The sequence below is a fragment of the Salmo trutta genome, chromosome 12 (genome assembly GCF_901001165.1).
Source record: "Salmo trutta chromosome 12, fSalTru1.1, whole genome shotgun sequence".
In the NCBI taxonomy this organism is placed as follows: Eukaryota; Metazoa; Chordata; class Actinopteri; order Salmoniformes; family Salmonidae; genus Salmo; species Salmo trutta.
In genome coordinates, this window is record NC_042968.1 from 26,198,816 (window position 1) to 26,218,866 (window position 20,051).

The 20,051-nt window shown below is 42.8% G+C and overlaps 1 protein-coding gene across 3 annotated transcripts; it reads right to left on the reverse strand.

Annotated features, from left to right (window-relative positions):
* Positions 1-8,460: 8,460 nt before the first annotated feature.
* On the reverse strand, positions 8,461-19,508 carry LOC115203265 (serine/threonine-protein kinase ULK3). Of its 3 annotated transcripts, XM_029767807.1 has the most exons (17): positions 19,211-19,508; positions 18,790-18,952; positions 18,459-18,599; positions 18,151-18,271; positions 17,798-17,893; positions 17,317-17,460; positions 17,054-17,136; positions 16,511-16,666; positions 16,316-16,421; positions 15,980-16,020; positions 15,712-15,814; positions 15,406-15,470; positions 15,075-15,153; positions 13,987-14,027; positions 10,947-10,994; positions 10,751-10,814; positions 8,461-9,716 (listed from the first exon to the last, which is right to left on the reverse strand). In XM_029767807.1, exons 2-17 carry the CDS (start codon positions 18,886-18,888, stop codon positions 9,700-9,702), a joined length of 1,404 nt encoding a protein of 467 aa, XP_029623667.1. In that variant the 5' UTR covers positions 18,889-18,952; positions 19,211-19,508; the 3' UTR covers positions 8,461-9,699. The 3 variants fall into 3 exon arrangements, with proteins under 3 accessions (XP_029623667.1, XP_029623669.1, XP_029623668.1); XM_029767809.1 differs by lacking the exon at positions 18,459-18,599; XM_029767808.1 differs by lacking the exons at positions 8,461-9,716; positions 10,751-10,814; positions 10,947-10,994 and adding an exon at positions 11,008-11,113.
* Positions 19,509-20,051: the final 543 nt, after the last annotated feature.

Genomic DNA, 20,051 nt, shown 5'->3' on the forward strand with positions numbered 1-20,051 from the left:
AACGATCTGACCTAAAGTATAGGCATTACATCACACCAAAACGATCTGACCTAAAGTATAGGCATTACATCACACCAAAACGATCTGACCTAAAGTATAGGCATTACATCACACCAAAACGATCTGACCTAAAGTATAGGCATTACATCACACCAAAACGATCTGACCTAAAGTATAGGCATTACATCACACCAAAACGATCTGACCTAAAGTATAGGCATTACATCACACCAAAACGATCTGACCTAAAGTATAGGCATTACATCACACCAAAACGATCTGACCTAAAGTATAGGCATTACATCACACCAAAACGATCTGACCTAAAGTATAGGCATTACATCACACCAAAACGATCTGACCTAAAGTATAGGCATTACATCACACCAAAACGATCTGACCTAAAGTATAGGCATTACATCACACCAAAACGATCTGACCTAAAGTATAGGCATTACATCACACCAAAACGATCTGACCTAAAGTATAGGCATTACATCACACCAAAACGATCTGACCTAAAGTATAGGCATTACATCACACCAAAACGATCTGACCTAAAGTATAGGCATTACATCACACCAAAACGATCTGACCTAAAGTATAGGCATTACATCACACCAAAACGATCTGAACTAAAGTATAGGCATTACATCACACCAAAACGATCTGACCTAAAGTATAGGCATTACATCACACCAAAACGATCTGACCTAAAGTATAGGCATTACATCACACCAAAACGATCTGACCTAAAGTATAGGCATTACATCACACCAAAACGATCTGACCTAAAGTATAGGCATTACATCACACCAAAACGATCTGACCTAAAGTATAGGCATTACATCACACCAAAACGATCTGACCTAAAGTATAGGCATTACATCACACCAAAACGATCTGACCTAAAGTATAGGCATTACATCACACCAAAACGATCTGACCTAAAGTATAGGCATTACATCACACCAAAACGATCTGACCTAAAGTATAGGCATTACATCACACCAAAACGATCTGACCTAAAGTATAGGCATTACATCACACCAAAACGATCTGACCTAAAGTATAGGCATTACATCACACCAAAACGATCTGACCTAAAGTATAGGCATTACATCACACCAAACGATCTGACCTAAAGTATAGGCATTACATCACACCAAAACGATCTGACCTAAAGTATAGGCATTACATCACACCAAAACGATCTGACCTAAAGTATAGGCATTACATCACACCAAAACGATCTGACCTAAAGTATAGGCATTACATCACACCAAAACGATCTGACCTAAAGTATAGGCATTACATCACACCAAAACGATCTGACCTAAAGTATAGGCATTACATCACACCAAAACGATCTGACCTAAAGTATAGGCATTACATCACACCAAAACGATCTGACCTAAAGTATAGGCATTACATCACACCAAAACGATCTGACCTAAAGTATAGGCATTACATCACACCAAAACGATCTGACCTAAAGTATAGGCATTACATCACACCAAAACGATCTGACCTAAAGTATAGGCATTACATCACACCAAAACGATCTGACCTAAAGTATAGGCATTACATCACACCAAAACGATCTGACCTAAAGTATAGGCATTACATCACACCAAAACGATCTGACCTAAAGTATAGGCATTACATCACACCAAAACGATCTGACCTAAAGTATAGGCATTACATCACACCAAAACGATCTGACCTAAAGTATAGGCATTACATCACACCAAAACGATCTGACCTAAAGTATAGGCATTACATCACACCAAAACGATCTGACCTAAAGTATAGGCATTACATCACACCAAAACGATCTGACCTAAAGTATAGGCATTACATCACACCAAAACGATCTGACCTAAAGTATAGGCATTACATCACACCAAAACGATCTGACCTAAAGTATAGGCATTACATCACACCAAAACGATCTGACCTAAAGTATAGGCATTACATCACACCAAAACGATCTGACCTAAAGTATAGGCATTACATCACACCAAAACGATCTGACCTAAAGTATAGGCATTACATCACACCAAAACGATCTGACCTAAAGTATAGGCATTTTACATCACACCAAAACGATCTGACCTAAAGTATAGGCATTACATCACACCAAAACGATCTGACCTAAAGTATAGGCATTACATCACACCAAAACGATCTAAACTAAAGTATAGGCATTACATCACACCAAAACGATCTGACCTAAAGTATAGGCATTACATCACACCAAAACGATCTGACCTAAAGTATAGGCATTACATCACACCAAAACGATCTGACCTAAAGTATAGGCATTACATCACACCAAAACGATCTGACCTAAAGTATAGGCATTACATCACACCAAAACGATCTGACCTAAAGTATAGGCATTACATCACACCAAAACGATCTGACCTAAAGTATAGGCATTACATCACACCAAAACGATCTGACCTAAAGTATAGGCATTACATCACACCAAAACGATCTGAACTAAAGTATAGGCATTACATCACACCAAAACGATCTGACCTAAAGTATAGGCATTACATCACACCAAAACGATCTGACCTAAAGTATAGGCATTACATCACACCAAAACGATCTGACCTAAAGTATAGGCATTACATCACACCAAAACGATCTGACCTAAAGTATAGGCATTACATCACACCAAAACGATCTGACCTAAAGTATAGGCATTACATCACACCAAAACGATCTGAACTAAAGTATAGGCATTACATCACACCAAAACGATCTGACCTAAAGTATAGGCATTACATCACACCAAAACGATCTGACCTAAAGTATAGGCATTACATCACACCAAAACGATCTGAGCTAAAGTATAGGCATTACATCACACCAAAACGATCTGACCTAAAGTATAGGCATTACATCACACCAAAACGATCTGACCTAAAGTATAGGCATTACATCACACCAAAACGATCTGACCTAAAGTATAGGCATTACATCACACCAAAACGATCTGACCAAAAGTATAGGCATTACATCACACCAAAACGATCTGACCTAAAGTATAGGCATTACATCACACCAAAACGATCTGACCTAAAGTATAGGCATTACATCACACCAAAACGATCTGACCTAAAGTATAGGCATTACATCACACCAAAACGATCTGACCTAAAGTATAGGCATTACATCACACCAAAACGATCTGACCTAAAGTATAGGCATTACATCACACCAAAACGATCTGAGCTAAAGTATAGGCATTACATCACACCAAAACGATCTGACCTAAAGTATAGGCATTACATCACACCAAAACGATCTGAACTAAAGTATAGGCATTACATCACACCAAAACGATCTGACCTAAAGTATAGGCATTACATCACACCAAAACGATCTGACCTAAAGTATAGGCATTACATCACACCAAAACGATCTGAACTAAAGTATAGGCATTACATCACACCAAAACGATCTGACCTAAAGTATAGGCATTACATCACACCAAAACGATCTGACCTAAAGTATAGGCATTACATCACACCAAAACGATCTGACCTAAAGTATAGGCATTACATCACACCAAAACGATCTGACCTAAAGTATAGGCATTACATCACACCAAAACGATCTGAACTAAAGTATAGGCATTACATCACACCAAAACGATCTGACCTAAAGTATAGGCATTACATCACACCAAAACGATCTGAACTAAAGTATAGGCATTACATCACACCAAAACGATCTGACCTAAAGTATAGGCATTACATCACACCAAAACGATCTGACCTAAAGTATAGGCATTACATCACACCAAAACGATCTGACCTAAAGTATAGGCATTACATCACACCAAAACGATCTGAACTAAAGTATAGGCATTACATCACACCAAAACGATCTGACCTAAAGTATAGGCATTACATCACACCAAAACGATCTGACCTAAAGTATAGGCATTACATCACACCAAAACGATCTGACCAAAAGTATAGGCATTACATCACACCAAAACGATCTGACCTAAAGTATAGGCATTACATCACACCAAAACGATCTGACCTAAAGTATAGGCATTACATCACACCAAAACGATCTGAACTAAAGTATAGGCATTACATCACACCAAAACGATCTGACCTAAAGTATAGGCATTACATCACACCAAAACGATCTGACCTAAAGTATAGGCATTACATCACACCAAAACGATCTGACCTAAAGTATAGGCATTACATCACACCAAAACGATCTGAACTAAAGTATAGGCATTACATCACACCAAAACGATCTGACCTAAAGTATAGGCATTACATCACACCAAAACGATCTGAACTAAAGTATAGGCATTACATCACACCAAAACGATCTGAACTAAAGTATAGGCATTACATCACACCAAAACGATCTGACCTAAAGTATAGGCATTACATCACACCAAAACGATCTGACCTAAAGTATAGGCATTACATCACACCAAAACGATCTGACCTAAAGTATAGGCATTACATCACACCAAAACGATCTGACCTAATGTATAGGCAAATGTAACTGTGCTGGAAGTAGAGAAGAAGAATGGAATGTTCAATAAGGGAAAAATGTCATTTTGGATCAGGCTCCAAAGTCACGTGTCGTCATTGAATGTGAACTTGTGCCATTGCCAAGCAAAGCTAAAGGACCAGCAGACATTGAATCGTTTTGAATGTCTACTGCGTTGATATTTGAAATGATACACTTGCATTTCTGGTAGTCCTGGCAATAGCAACTTTTACATGAAAAGACAAAACAGGACCTCTCACTACTATTGTCTTCTCATATCATCCATCTTCCCTGGAATTTGTAAAAACATTTTAGAGACACATATTTAGAACAGGGTGATTGCATCTAAACGAATGCCTGACTGCTGTGTACCCTTCATAATACCAGCATTGTGTAATACTTTAGGGATCAGGCCCGGAGTAACTGAAACCCAAGCAGGAATGTTAAGTGTCTGGCTGCACAATACATCTTATTTGGAAGAGAAGGCCAGGACTCTCTGTGCTCTTTGAGACATTTCAGGTTTAAGTTACTGCTTCCTTTGACACTGTGTCTAGGAAACAACCAGGTAAATTGTACCTAATTACTTGTGTGTAAATGGCACTTTCTGCGTCGGTGTTTAAAGGTCAGTCACGACTCTTGAGAATGCAGGATTGTGCATTTGATCGTTTTGCCTTAGTGCTTCTCAGTTCTCTTGTTCTTCAATGACCTTTTCAGATAAATAACAATGGAAATATAGCACATTAATAAATGTATAATTTTTATAACACAGGGAGAATGCAATGGGTGTTTTTGTTTCTACTAATCTCCTAAATCCTGCTAATAACCTTTTAGGCAGGTTAGTAGGTAAATATAAATCTTTGGCACAAATAGCTCATAGTAATAATTCTTTATTTACAGGTCCTTAACAAACCGTATGGAAGTAATAATTATCTAGGTCCTTAACAAACCGTATGGAAGTAATAATTATCTAGGTCCTTAACAAAGCATATTGAAGTAATAATTATCTAGGTCCTTAACAAACTGTATGGAAGTAATAATTATCTAGGTCCTTAACAAACTGTATGGAAGTGTTATGTAATCTAAGTTTGAACGAGTGGAATTTGAAGTCATGACAGGAAATCTGTGTTCAATTCATAGTTCCTTTGACAATAGACTGACCAAGTTGTCCCCTTCCCATCTTCACCTAAATCAAATTTGATTGGTCACATGCACAGAATACAACAGGTGTAGACTTTACAGTGAAATGCTTACTTTCGAGCAAGTATTTTGTTTAGAACATAATGTAATGCTCAACAGACCTTAGATTGTTCAAAAGTGCATTTCACTGGTGTATTTAGAAGCGGAAGGGAGGGAAAGGGATTCTGTATAGTTGAGGTAAGACCCTCCTAACTCAGCTCAGCCAATCTGTCTAACCATCGCCATGCATCTCAAAATTGTCCAACTCTAACTCACCCACACCCCTCCTTCAAATCCCCCACTCAGCTTCTGGGAACAAAATCAAAACAAACAGAAGCAGGGGAGCCTTGGGGTGAGTGGGGGACGGCAGAGGGAGGATTTACAGAGGCTGCAGTGTGCTGGAGCCCATTTTCTAAATTATCTTTATTCAACGTTTCTCTGAAACAAACCCCTGCCTGCCCCCAGGTCTAGGAGAGGGGGTGACACAGGGATTTAGGGGAGAGTTTTGTCTCTCATCTGTACAATGTTCTATTCATGATAGCAGTCTACCCACGGTGAATGGTTGATGTGTGTGTGTTTGGGGGTTGGGAAGTTGAGGGGTCTTTAGTTCCTTACAGATTAACCCCGCACCCACCCCCCTTTATAACTTTAGCTGATGTCAATATAGCTCCACCGTTGTCCCATTAGGAGTATCAACAGAGGCTGATAGAGAGCCAGGAGAGGGGGAAAGGGTACAAGTGCTCATGATGGAGCTGAACTGAAATGGAGGCCAATTAAACCCACAATGCCACAGGGCTGTGGTTGGTTGGTAAGGGGGTCAGAGGGGTAAAAGGCATAGTGGTTGACTATTCAACTTTTTGGCATTCTCTTATAGCGTATACCTCCATCTCTACTGGTGCTCCTGCCAGTCCTCTACACGCCCAGCTACTCTGGACTACATTAGTGCTTCCTCTCCTTACGTTATGGAAACGGGCCAGTTGTGTCCTCAGGAGAGGGAACCAAATGGTGACTACATGGCCAGGAGACAGCAGTAGGCCTCCAACAGGCAGTGACAGACTCACCAAGACATCCATGAAACCTTACACTCAGACCACAATGTTATTTTACCAAGCTTTACATTTCAACCCGAACTACAAGTACGGTGCCTTCGGAAAAAAGTATTCAGACCACATTACTTTTCCCACATTTTGTTACGTTACAGCCTTATTCTAAAATTGATTAAATTGTTTTTTCCTCATCAATCTACACACAATATCCCATAATGACAAAGCAAAAAAAGTTTTTTTTAGAAATTGTTGCTAATTTATTAAAAATAAAAACCGGAAATATCACATTTACATAAGTATTCAGATAATTTACTCAGTACTTTGTTGAAGCACTTATGGCAGTGATTACAGCCTTGAGTCTTGGGTTTGACGCTACAAGCTTGGCACATCTGTGTTTGGGGAGTTTCTCCCATTTTTCTCTGCAGATCCTCTCAAGCTCTGTCAGCTTGAATGGGGAGTGTTGCTGCACAGCTATTTTCAGGTCTCTCCAGAAATGTTCAATCAGGTTCAAGTCCGGGCTCTGGCTGGACCACACAAGGACATTCAGAGACTTGTCCCGAAGCCACTCCTGCGTTGTCTTAGCTGTGTGCTTAGGGTCGTTGTCCTGTTGGAAGGAACCTTCACCCCAGTCTGAGGTCCTGAGCACTGATTCTGGAGCAGGTTTTCATCAAGGATCTCTCTGTACTTTGCTCTGTTCATCTTTGTCTCGATCCTGACTAGACTCCCAGTCGCTGCCTCTGAAAAACATCACCACAGCACGATGCTGCCACCACCATGCCACCACCATGCTTGGTGACAGGTTTGGACAGGAATGGTGACAGGTTTCCTCCAGACGTGACACTTGGCATTCAGCCCAAAGAGTTCAATCTTGGTTTAATCAGACCAGAGAATCTTGTTTCTCATTGTCTGAGAGTCTTTAGGTGCCTTTTGACAAACTCCAAGCGGGCTGTCATGTGCCTGTTTCTGAAGAGTGGCTTCCGTCTGGCCACTCTACCATAAAGGCCTGATTGGTGGAGTGCTGCAGAGATGGTTGTCCTTCTGAAAGGTTCTCCCATCTCTACAGAGGAACTAGAGCTCTGTCAGAGTGACCATCGGGTTGTTGGTCATCTCCCTGACCAAGGCCCTTCTCCTCCGATTGCTCAGTTTGGCCGGGCGGCCAGCTCTAGGAAGGAGTCTTGGTGGTTCCAAACTTCTTCCCTTTTAGAATGGAGGCCACTGTGTTCTTGGGGGTCATCAAAGCTGCAGATTATTTTTTGTACCCTTCTCCAGATCTGTGCCTCGACAAAATCTTGTCTCGGAGCTCTATGAATTCCTTCGACCTCATGGCTTTGTTTTTGCTTTGACATGCACTGTCAACTGCGGGACCTTATATAGACAGGTGTGTGCCTTTCCAAATAATGTCCAATCAATTGAATTTACCACAGGTGACTCCAATCAAGTTGTAGAAAGATCTCAAGGATGATCAATGGAAACAGGATGTACCTGAGCTCAATTGAGTCTCATAGCAAAGGGTCTGAATACATACGTAAATAAGGTATGTATTTTTTTTTTCATGAGTGTCCAAAAATGTCTCAAAACCTGTTTTCACTGTCATTATGGGGTATTGTGTATAGATTGCTGAGGATTTTTATGTAATCCATTTTAGAATAAGGCTGTAATGTAACAAAATGTGGAAAAAGTCAAGGGGTCTGAATACTTTCCAAAGGCACTATTTTAATTTACTCAATCTTGGGCTTTATCTCAAAACACAATGAATACAGGCCATGACAACACATTACATAGCCATTTTATTTCAATTGAATCAGCCTTTTACGGTAATAATTTATAAAATCATACAAAATGTTTCAACAAAAACAATACACAATTGTCAGTTCTCAAGTCGACAGACATTTCTTTGCACTCCCTTCCTTTTCAGTTACACCATTCCATTTCCTTATTAAACAGCAGATAGCCTCCTATGATACAGTATATTCACAAATACTGAAAGTTCCCTTGAAAGTAGATTCATGCACACAACCTGTCTCACTGAAATCAAACAAAGGAAAAGACCCACAACAGCAGTAACTGTTAACCTGTCACCAAATGTCCAACCTTTTGGCAGGCTACTAAAGCAGGCTGAGTTGTGAAGCACGCCTTGACTTCACAGTTGCTACTGTATGCCTTCATCCTGACCGGTGCCAACCCAAAAGTAAATGAAAGTCTACAGAGTAAATAAGGCAGCAGCCGCACCTCTCCAGTTTTCCTCTCATAGTGGTAGAGGCTGCTCCATCAGTGGAGAGCGTGGTGAGGCTGTGGTCAGGCCACAGAAAATGGATTTAGTTTGTGTGTGTGCGCGTGTGTGTGTGGGGCGCCAGAAGAGCTTTCCCAAATATTAATGATACATTTCGATAACTCCCATCAGTTACAGACTACAAACTTGCTATGCTGGGTAGCCATTTTGAGTTCAAGTCGCCATCTATTTTGCAACTACAAGCATTTGAGGCTCATTATTACTCTTATTCATCCTGCAACATAACACAACATGATACAGCACTAGTTTATCATTACAGTACAGTATTAGCATACCAGTTGTCCAGCCTTTCCATATGAATGGTTAGGCAGGAGGGCTTTGAGGCTGAGCAGTGACTGTGACAGTCTTCTGTGTTGTGGTGGTGGTGAGGGGGAGCAAGGCTGATAAGCTGCTAGTTGAAGTCCAGGCAGAGTAATAACAGGGTAGATTGACGCCATAGCCTCCATTTCCAGGCTTTCTCACGTTTGTTGGGAAACAACAGCCGTGCGATGATTGAGACTTACGAGTATGGTGATGCGAGACTAATGAGGCCATGGTCTCAGAGGCCTGAGGGATTCCTTAGCCTGACCCGTAGAGGTGCAGGGGGTCTGGGGCTCCGCAGGCACGATGGACCCTCTTTCTGGTTCCTACTGCCAGGCTGGCTCACTGCACACAGCATGCTGAGGGGGGAAAGCGTCGACAGACAGATGTGTTAGAGTCTGCATTATCATCATATAGACATGGCTTACCTCAGTACTGATCTGTGAGTAGATTTCTGTTGAGTAATTAAGATTTCCAATGTATTCAATACACATGGCAATAAAAAGGTATAATGGCAGTATTACTGTCCTGTATTATGGGACAAGCTCAGAGACTGAGGCTGTGTACCAAATGGCACCCTACTCCCACATAGCTCACTACTTTTGACCGGGCTGAACTATGTATGGAATAGGGTGGTATTTAGGATACAGATTGAGAGCATTAGGCCTAGACTTTACTGCTTTGTTTGTAGTTAGCGTAGTAGTAGTTTAAGGTCACCAGCCAGACAGTCTTGGGTGTTGCTGTGACCCCTCCAGCTGGAGAGCTGCCAACATGACATGGCTGACTGTGGCCGCAATGTGTTCAAATAACAGCAACGTAACAAGCCATGTTTATGAAACCTGAATCTGTTCCAAATTCATTAAACCCCCTTTCCACATATTTCCTCTGGAATTTCTAACTCGAAACAGGATATTGTCTGGCTCTACTATATATCAACTAACTCCCTCCCTCGCAGCTAGTGTGCATGTTGTCCATGGGTGTGCGTTGTGCATGTGTGTGTGTGTGTTATGCATGTGACTGGGGGGGTTCTTCTCCTTGGTTAGAGCCAAGTCTCACTTTCACAAGGTGGGTTTTATAAGAGGTCAGAGGGCAGAGCAGCCCAGCGCTGTGCAGGACTGAGCTGAAATCAAAGATCCAGACGCTCCAACGGGGAGGCCAGCATGGTAAGAGAACGGCTTGTGTTTAACTAGTGGAAAAACCTCCACTGAAGGGAAATTTCATTACAGCTTCAGGCGGCCAATTGTCACTTAACCCCTGGTATATCCCACTGACCAGTCTGCTAGGCTGCATGCCCCTCTGCTGGGACGTTCTGAGACACACACCCCTACACCAGCACGTACACAATATCTAATGGGAAATGTGAATACCATGCTACCCTCACAGAAATACTCACAACTTCTCACAGATTCTGATAGAGGCTCTCTATCCATTGACACATCTTTTTGGGTCTCCAGCATCTGAAAGACACACAAAAGATGATACGACTCAAAATCATGGGCACAATGTTTGCTTGGGATTAAACACACTGAGATACAAATACAAACATACAGGGTTTATATATACTAAAGTCAAGTCATCGCTATTCCTACCTTGATCTGTTCTTTGAGGTATTCAGCTCTGGTCATTAGGCTCTTGATCTGCAAAGTGAGAGGTGGTGTTCAGTATGTAATCCATCCAGTCATCCACATTCTCCTTTCTATAACGTCTGGTGATGGTGATGATGGTAGACCAAGGTGGATGGCTTCCTATAATGACCCTTTAAAAGACAGATCTGTTGTGGTAGAATAATCATCCTGACCGAGACAGAGGCGGCTGCATCCACCCAGACTCCCAACATTATATATCATAGTAACCTCAGCACCAAGGCTGTAATACTAGCAAATTACACCCAAAGTAAGATTACAGCTGTAAAATAAAATGTATTAACCTTCCAACTAGTTCAAGGCTGGTGTTCTTACAGATGAAGTCAGAAGTTTACATACACTTTAGCCAAATACATTTAAACTCAGTTTTTCACAATTCCTGACATTTAATCCTAGTACAAATTCCCTGTCTTAGGTCAGTTAGGATCACCACTTTATTTTAAGAATGTGAAATGTCAGAATAATAGCAAAGAGAATGATTCATTTCAGCTTTTATTTCTTTCATCAAGTTTACATACACTCAATTACTATTTGGTAGCATTGCCTTTAAATTGTTTAACTTGGGTCAAACGTTTCGGGTAGCCTTTCACAAGCTTCCCACAATAAGTTGGGTGAATTTTGATCCATTCCTCCTGACAGAGCTGGTGTAACTGAGTCAGGTTTGTAGGCCTCCTTGCTCGCACACGCTTTTTCAGTTCTGCCCACAAATTTTCTATAGGATTGAGGTCAGGGCTTTGTGATTGCCACTCCAATACCTTGACTTTGTGGTCCTTAAGCGATTTTTCCACAACTTTTGAAGTATGCGTAGGGTCACTGTCCATTTGGAAGACCCATTTGCGACCAAGCTTTAACTTCCTGACTGATGTCTTGAGATGTTGCTTCAATACATCCACATAATTTTCCTGCCTCATGATGCCATCTATTATGTGACGTGCACTAGTCCCTCCTGCAGCAGGGCACGCCCACAACATGATGCTGCCATCCTCGTGCTTCACGGTTGGGATGGTGTTCTTCGGCTTGCAAGCCACCCCCTTTCTCCTCCAAACATAACGATGGTCATTATGGCCATACAGTTCTATGTTTGTTTCATCAGACCAGAGGACATTTCCCCAAAAAGTCCAATCTTTGTCCCCATGTGCAGTTGCAAACCATAGTCTGGCTTTTTTATGGCGGTTTTGGAGCAGTGGCTTCTTCCATGCTGAGTGGCCTTTCAGGTTATGTCGATATAGGACTCGTTTTACTGTGGATATAGATACTTTTGTACCTGTTTCCTCCAGCATCTTCACAAGGTCCTTTGCTGTTGTTCTGGGATTTATTTGCACTTTCGCACCAAAGTACGTTCATCTCTAGAAGACAGAACGCGTCTCCTTCCTGAGCGGTATGACGGCTGCGTGGTCCCATGGTGTTTATACTTGTGTACTATTGTTTGTACAGATGAACATGGTACCTTCAGGCGTTTGGAAATTGCTCCCAAGGATGAACCGGAGTTGTGGAGGTCTACATTTTTGTTCTGAGGTCTTGGCTGATTTCTTTGGATTTTCCCATGATGTCAAGCAAAGAGGCACTGAGTTTGAAGGTAGGCCTTGAAATACATCCACAGGTACACCTCAAATTGACTCATATGATGTCAATTAGCCTATCAGAAGCTTCTAAAGCCATGACATCATTTTCTGGAATTTTCCAAGCTATTTAAAGGCACAGTCAACTTAGTGTATGTAAACTTCTGACCCACTGGAATTGTGATACAGTGAATTATAAGTGAAATAATCTGTCTGTAAACAATTCTTGGAAAATTACTTGCGTCATGCACAAAGTAGATGTCCTAACCGACTTGCCAAAACTATAGTTTGTTAACAAGAAATTTGGAGTGGTTGAAAAAGAGTTTTAATGACTAAGTGTATGTAAACTTGTAAACTTCCGACTTCAACTGTATATGATAAGCCCAGGCATATTGAACTGGGAATTACAGCCCTGAGTTAAGAAAGGCTGAACTGTGCTCAAGAGATGAACCAACATACATGGAGACCATTCCTAGCTGCAGTCGGGGCTCTTTGTGTTCTCACACACATGCTTTCGATCTGCAGTCCTCCCCAGCGTTCGATTATTACAGCCGCATCTGAATTTACTTAAGCCAAGCGCCCATAAAACTTCAAATAGGGAGGTCTATGAGCCCAGCTTTAAATCTCTCTCCCTCTGGGGTTTGTTGTTGAAACATTGTTGTGTGTTGTTGACCTGGTTGCTTGCAAAACAAATGCTCAATGCTACATCAAACTGCAGTGGATACCATTATAGTGTCATATGACTGATATACATGTACACCAAACTGCAGTGGATACCATTATAGTGTCATATGACTGATATACATGTACACCAAACTGCAGTGGATACCATTATAGTGTCATATGACTGATATATATGTACACCAAACTGCAGTGGATACCATTATAGTGTCATATGACTGATATATATGTACACCAAACTGCAGTGGATACCATTATAGTGTCATATGACTGATATATATGTACACCAAACTGCAGTGGATACCATTATAGTGTCATATGATTGATATACATGTACACCAAACTGCAGTGTCACTGATCTATTACGTTCGTAGCTTTTATTCAGGGAAACATTCAGGTGACTTCCAGAGAATGCTCCTGGGTGTTGTGTCCCAGATATAGCTGTGCTTGTTTGGTCTCAGAGACCTGTGTGTGTGTGTGTATGTCTTCAGGTGCTCTATGTGCTGTTACGGTGAGCACTGAACCAGGTGCCTCCTCACCCCCTTACCTCACATTCTCACCTAAACCCTCTCATCCATCTCACCCCCAGTAACTCACCTAAACCCTCTCATCCATCTCACCCCCAGTAACTCACCTAAACCCTCTCATCCATCTCACCCCCAGTAACTCACCTAAACCCTCTCATCCATCTCACCCCCAGTAACTCACCTAAACCCTCTCATCCAACCTCACCCCCAGTAACTCACCTCACCGTGGAGCAGCTCTCTCCGGCGCCCCTGGGCTTCAGCTGAAAGACAGACAGAGGGGGAGGAGAGGGAGAAAGAGAAGGAAGGAGGGAGGGTGGAGAGAATAGAAAGAGATGGATCACTGCTCTCCCAATCACCATGTTTGCACAAGAGAGGGTAATTTACCGAGACAGTTTGGTTGTGATAGCCCACTGAGGCTCAGGGGGAACCCTTGAAACTGAAGCAGCCTTTCTTCAATTAGCCTGCCTGAGGAGGAGAGGGGACCAGTTCTCCAACAGCAAGGCATTCTGGGAAGGGAACGTAATCAACCAAAGGCTACAGCGACACAAAAGGGACAATGTTTTCTCCCACAATCCCCCTGGTCTCGCTGACGTGCCACGGTCCCAATCCCCCTGATCCATCAGATGATTTAACGACTCAAGCCGTCTCTTCTCTATTAAGACAGACAACAGTTTTTATTTGTTTCCAGTGTGTAATAACATTGAGAAATGAACTGTTGGGCTCTCAATGGGAACCAGATGGCAGCGAGCGGCTCTATACCACACACAGGGCGCTGGCACCAGGTCTCATCCACAGCTCAAAGCCACATCTGGCTCCAGCTCCAGCATCATCATCCCCATCCCGCCTGCCTGCCTCGCCTCCCTCCGCCATTAGAACCATCTCCCACATGAGGTCATGTGGAGTCAGGGCTAATAGAGACCAGGCCACAGCCTAGAGGAGTCTAGTCCACATACAGACACTGAGCCAGAGCAGAGGCAGCCAGAGCGCCGAGGAGAGGAGACCATTATGGGCCACCACTGCCACCGTCTCTCTTTAATAACAATAACAGCCAGCCAAAGCTGAGGGCTGGAGACACAGCAGACACTCAGGGAAGGCTCTGCTGCGGTCTCTGATGTAATAGCCTCTTAATTCTGGAGATTGAATTACTGTGTTACTCCCGGACTCCCCGCAGGGTTGTAAAATCACACCTGTGTTTATTAGAGTCCATGCAGCAGACGATGTATGTGGCATAGATGACTGACTCATTGTTTTCCCCATCTAAAAGGACTAATATAGCCTATGTGGGATTTTCAGTGAGCAGACCTTACCTGCCAGGGCTAGCAGTAGTTCTCCCAGACTCTGCTGGTACAGAGCCAGTGTATCATGGTCTTCTATCCCATTCTCCTCCTGGAATGGAATACAAGTGTGTTATGAAAAGGAAAGACGTCCCACTATGGTATAGTAGTCCACTCTCAAGAAAGCCCCCAGATCCCATAACTACAGCCTTCACTGTAGTGTTAGCCTTCAATCCATCCTGCTGTAGACAGCATTTACAAGCCACTACCACCCTCCCAGCTCTCTCACTCCTCTCTGGTAGTCTCCCCAGAGCTCCATCATCAAGCCCTGCCCTGCTCATGGTACCCAGTCCCCTCAGCTTACCATGGCGATGGCTGTAGATGCCAGCTCCAGAGCAGCCAGCACCCGTGGTTGGTCCCGGGACATCTCTGAGAGGGGGACAGACAGAGAATAAGGGTTGGACCAGAGGCCTTCTCAGAACATCTCCTCTAGGTACTTATCAATACCCAGTTACACTTGATAACGTGCTCCTTCTGAGTCTTATGAATGTGTTATCAAGTCCTTACGAAGGTTCCCTTCAAATAAAGTAGGGTTTAAATTAGGTCCTCTATACAAGGGTCATGAAATATGGTATCCATGATGTACAACGGGTAAAGTTAGCTGTATTACCTCTCAGGATGTCTCTGGTGGACTTGAACTGCTCAAAGCAGAGGCTGTTGTCTGCAGACACCAGAGCTTTCAGCTCCTCTGCCCTGGACACATACTGACTAACCTGCAGGAGGGGTTTATATCGCTGTCATTCACTTCATTCTATGATGTCATCCATAGCATGTGTTTTTCATCCATGCCATATGTTATTCATTTTATTCAAATCATTTCAGTCCAGCCTTTGGGGTATGAAAATACAATAGACCAAATATACTTATGTACTCTGTACCTTTTGCCTGAGGGCATCTTTACGCAGTCTGTCTGTCTCATCTGGAAAGGGGAGAGAAGATACATTTCTTAGACAGTTACCAATAGTGTTCTGATTATGTAATCTCCAGTTCTGTGAGCTTGTATCACCTTTCAGTTGATGTTGGACTGTGGTACGGAATTAGACATTTCTTAGACAGTTACCAATAGTGTTCTGATTATGTAATCTCCAGTTCTGTGAGCTTGTATCACCTTTCAGTTGATGTTGGACTGTGGTACGGAATTAGACATTATATAGATGAGAGACCTGAGAGAAGTTGTGATTGTGGCAGGAAGGGGCTGTGCATGCTGCTCTTACAGTGAATGGCAGGGACAAAGTGCTCCAGTGCGCTGCAGTACAGAGACAGAGCAGCTGATCTATCCCCCTCCTGGTCCTTCTGAACAGCTTTCAGGACCAGATCCTTCTGCAAGAGGAGACAGACAGCGAGTCACACAAACACATCTAGCTGTCTCTCACACACCCGCATGCACCCGAACACACACACACACACACCGCTTTCCCCAGGCTCTCTGCATTGGGCATGTGCTCGAGGTCCACCCAGGGGTGGGAGAAGAATTGAGTGAAGGTGAGGCGGGTGTCAGGGTCCCTGTCCAGCAGCCGCAGCAGTAAGTCCCTGCAGTTCCTGGACACTCTGGCCCCTGCAGGCAGCTGAGACACACAACACAACCAGAGAACCACAATGTTTTTATAAGAAGTTGCAAAACATACATTGTGTTATCCTTGATGATTTTAAATGCAGCGTTTCCACTTGTGGCTGGAGTATTTTTTTTAAATTGTCTAATAGATATAATTTATCTTCCAACTATTACACTCTGTCCTGACCACTGGATTGAGGAGGAGACTGTAGAACACACTCCAGCACAGGAGTGTCCCTTCCAATAAGAAAGCACTGCGAGATAAGGTTTATTGAGCAAGTGTGCCACCCTGTGGTGGCAAATATACTCACAGGGGAAAGAATGATTCCTCTAACAGCAGTCACAGAATGAACAATCATTGCTACCACACATTTCCTTAGATAGATGTAACAGAGCTTACCTCGATGGGCTTGTCACTGCGGATCTTCTCCGCCAGTTCAGCATAGGATCTGGAGGCAAATGGCGCCCGGCCAAATAGTGTCTCTACATACAGAAGAAAGAACAACAAATAAATGATAAGAGTAAGTGAGAAAGCAATATAAACTTAAACCATCTTTGGCATTCAAAGCGGTAACGTTGAAGTTTGATGTGACTGAAATGTCTGGTTTGTGCTTAAGAGAGCATAGAGTGTTCTTGAGGGAATAGTGTTCTATTTAATCTTACCATATAGGATGACTCCCACAGACCAGAGGTCGACCCTGGAGTCATACTGCCGTCGACACACCATCTCAGGGGCCATGTAGAGAGGAGAGCCCCTCAGAGCACTCTGCTCATCCCACGGAGACATGTAACTCGCAAAGCCAAAATCTGACAACAGCATAGGACAAAGATGTTTTAGTGCAAAGTGCACTAGACTAGTCTCAGTCAAGACTGTGATACGCCTGGTAATACTTGGAGCAGCATTACAAAATCCTCTAATGCATAATTTAGTGGTGCAACTGTTGCATTCTATCCATTACATTTTAAATGTCACAACTGAAAAGTGCAGAGACAGTGCCACCAATAACCTCTGGCATATTGGCACTGCTATGATTCATATCACAGTCCCATGGTGATGAAATGCAAGAGATGAATAAAGATAGAAATGTGACCATAAGGAATACTGTATGTAAGTGTGATTGTGGCACTTGCCAGTGTGCTGTACCTGCTAGTTTAAGGACAGAACCACTGAGCAGAATGTTCTGGGGTTTCAGGTCCAGATGGGAGATGTTATGATTATGGAGAAACTGAAGTGCGCAGGCTGTTTTCAGACATGTAGCAAGAGAAGAGAGAGAGAGTGCCTTATTGGTGTTGGTCCCACCATTTCTTGTTACATGTATACTTTGACAATGTAAGTCATTTAACTTGCCACGTCAATAGTCTAAAGAATTGAATTGATTTGAGTGGGAGAGAGAAAGAGAGTGGTAGAGAGAGAGAACTGCTCAACATCATTAAATAGTGCTCTAAATAATGTAGGTTCATTGTACCTAAAGCACCACTGACTCTGGTGTGACTCACCTATCTGCTGCAGGAAGAGCCGAGCCACCCTCTCAGGTAGCAGGCGCCTACTGTGGATGAAACGGGACAGGTCCCCACCAGAACACCACTCCAGGATCAGATAGATGTTCTCACTGTCCCACTGACCAATGGCAGAGAACAGGATTAGACTCAATTCACTCAGACAAGGATATGAAATGTAGCCTGCTGAGTCCCAGATCAGTTTGTGCTGTCTTGGCTGACAAGCAATGTGGGAGTCAGGTTAGCCTGTATGAAATGTACTTATATGAGTGGGGATGGGCTGATTAAATATTAAACTGATTGTAAACCTGAAAGTCCTTCAGCTGAACAATGTGAGGGTGGCGAACAGTTTTCAGGATCTCTATCTCAGTCAGCAGGTTCTCCATAGACACCTTGTTCAGACTCTTCTTCCCAACCACCTTCACAGCCACCACCTCCCGGTTGTCCCCCTGCACACACAGATCCAGTAGACTGAACAATGCTCTAGTCCGGGACATGACATCAGTTTGGAAGCCAGGCTACAGGGCCAGTCTCAAAACTGTCATTTCTATTAAGGAAGTTGCTACTATTTACTTGTATTGTTTATGCAAGTAGTTGTGCTTATAGGCTAGCTAACTCGGTCTACAACGAATGGCGTACCTTTCTGTAGGCTTTGTAAACTGTCGCATAGGTGCCACTGCCCAGCCTCTCTGTGAGAATGAAATCAGCCAGTTTCGGTGGGGCGAAGCTCGAAGCCATGATGATGATGATGTTCACAGTTGCATCAAAGTTGCTGTGGACCCCTTCACTGCTGCAAAGTGCACTAGAACATATATAGAGGAAGTTAGTCTCTTTCATTCAAATATAACTACAAAAGCAATGTTTAACGTCACATCTGACCCGACTGGAGTGAAACAGGAACGTCTACAATAATGGCTGGTGCAGCTAGGTGCTAGCTAGTATAGTACTACATAAGATATATATTGAGCTGACTTGCTGCTACCTAGCAAGCAATTATATTTTTTAACTCAGCCCATATTCTATACTTCTCAGAAATGTGTATATTTAGACAAATATTTACCGTCATTCAAGTATAAATACTGCCGAATTTGCAGAATGATTCTTCTTCTTCAAAGTTGTATTGACAGACTACACCTATTGGTGTATTGCCGCCACCTACTGTACAGGGTATTGAAACCAAAATATTTCAATATCGGGAAAGGGGCCGACATAAAACAAAAATATAACAACCATCCCACTCCTTGAGTTACATTCAAATCACATCCATACACAGACTCCGGTGCCTGTGAGTGGCAGAATGATTGTTTACATTGCTAGCTAGCTCCACTGTGAACGTGCTGTCGTTGTCAGCTGGTCAAAACACGTCGACAAGTCGATGCTCCAAACCATGGCACTTTTTTATACTGCCCTCTACCGGTTTGATATTTAATACTCGGCCTTATCTGTAAAGGCAATCCAGAGAAGACAATCTCACATTTATTGAAATAGTATTTATTGAATTTATTGAAATCAGTCATTGCTACAGTAAAACTCTTCCTGTGTGTTTGGCTTTCACAATAACAGCATCAAGCTGACATTAACTGATTGTTCAAAATGTGAGTTACAACACAAAACTAAAGCGCAAGAGGTCGCTATGACTCCATTCCCATTCACTGTTGATGACAGGAAGACCCTATTCCCAGTTGCTGATGAAAGACAAGAGTAATTTAAAGATGGCCGAGTGCGTGGCAGCACGTTTGACCGCGCAAGAGGAGCAAATAGAGTTTCTCACTCGGGAATTTAGCCTCCTACGAAACGGGCTAAATGGTGGATCAGAGGTCGCCAGCGGTCTCGCCAGTTCTCCGGAGCTGGAGAGTTTACAGAGCGAGAATGAGAAGCTCAAATCTCGTCTCGTGCACCAC

Excerpts from the sequence above, each read along its gene's own strand:
- LOC115203265 (XM_029767807.1), bottom strand. The coding sequence starts at position 18,888 with ATGGCTTCGAGCTTCGCCCCACCGAAACTGGCTGATTTCATTCTCACA. Across the intron at positions 17,137-17,316 it reads TGTGGGAGTCATCCTATATG|AGACACTATTTGGCCGGGCG; the intron begins GTAAGATTAAAT and ends TTCTGTATGTAG. Across the intron at positions 14,028-15,074 it reads ACTACTGCTAGCCCTGGCAG|CTGAAGCCCAGGGGCGCCGG; the intron begins GTAAGGTCTGCT and ends TCTGTCTTTCAG.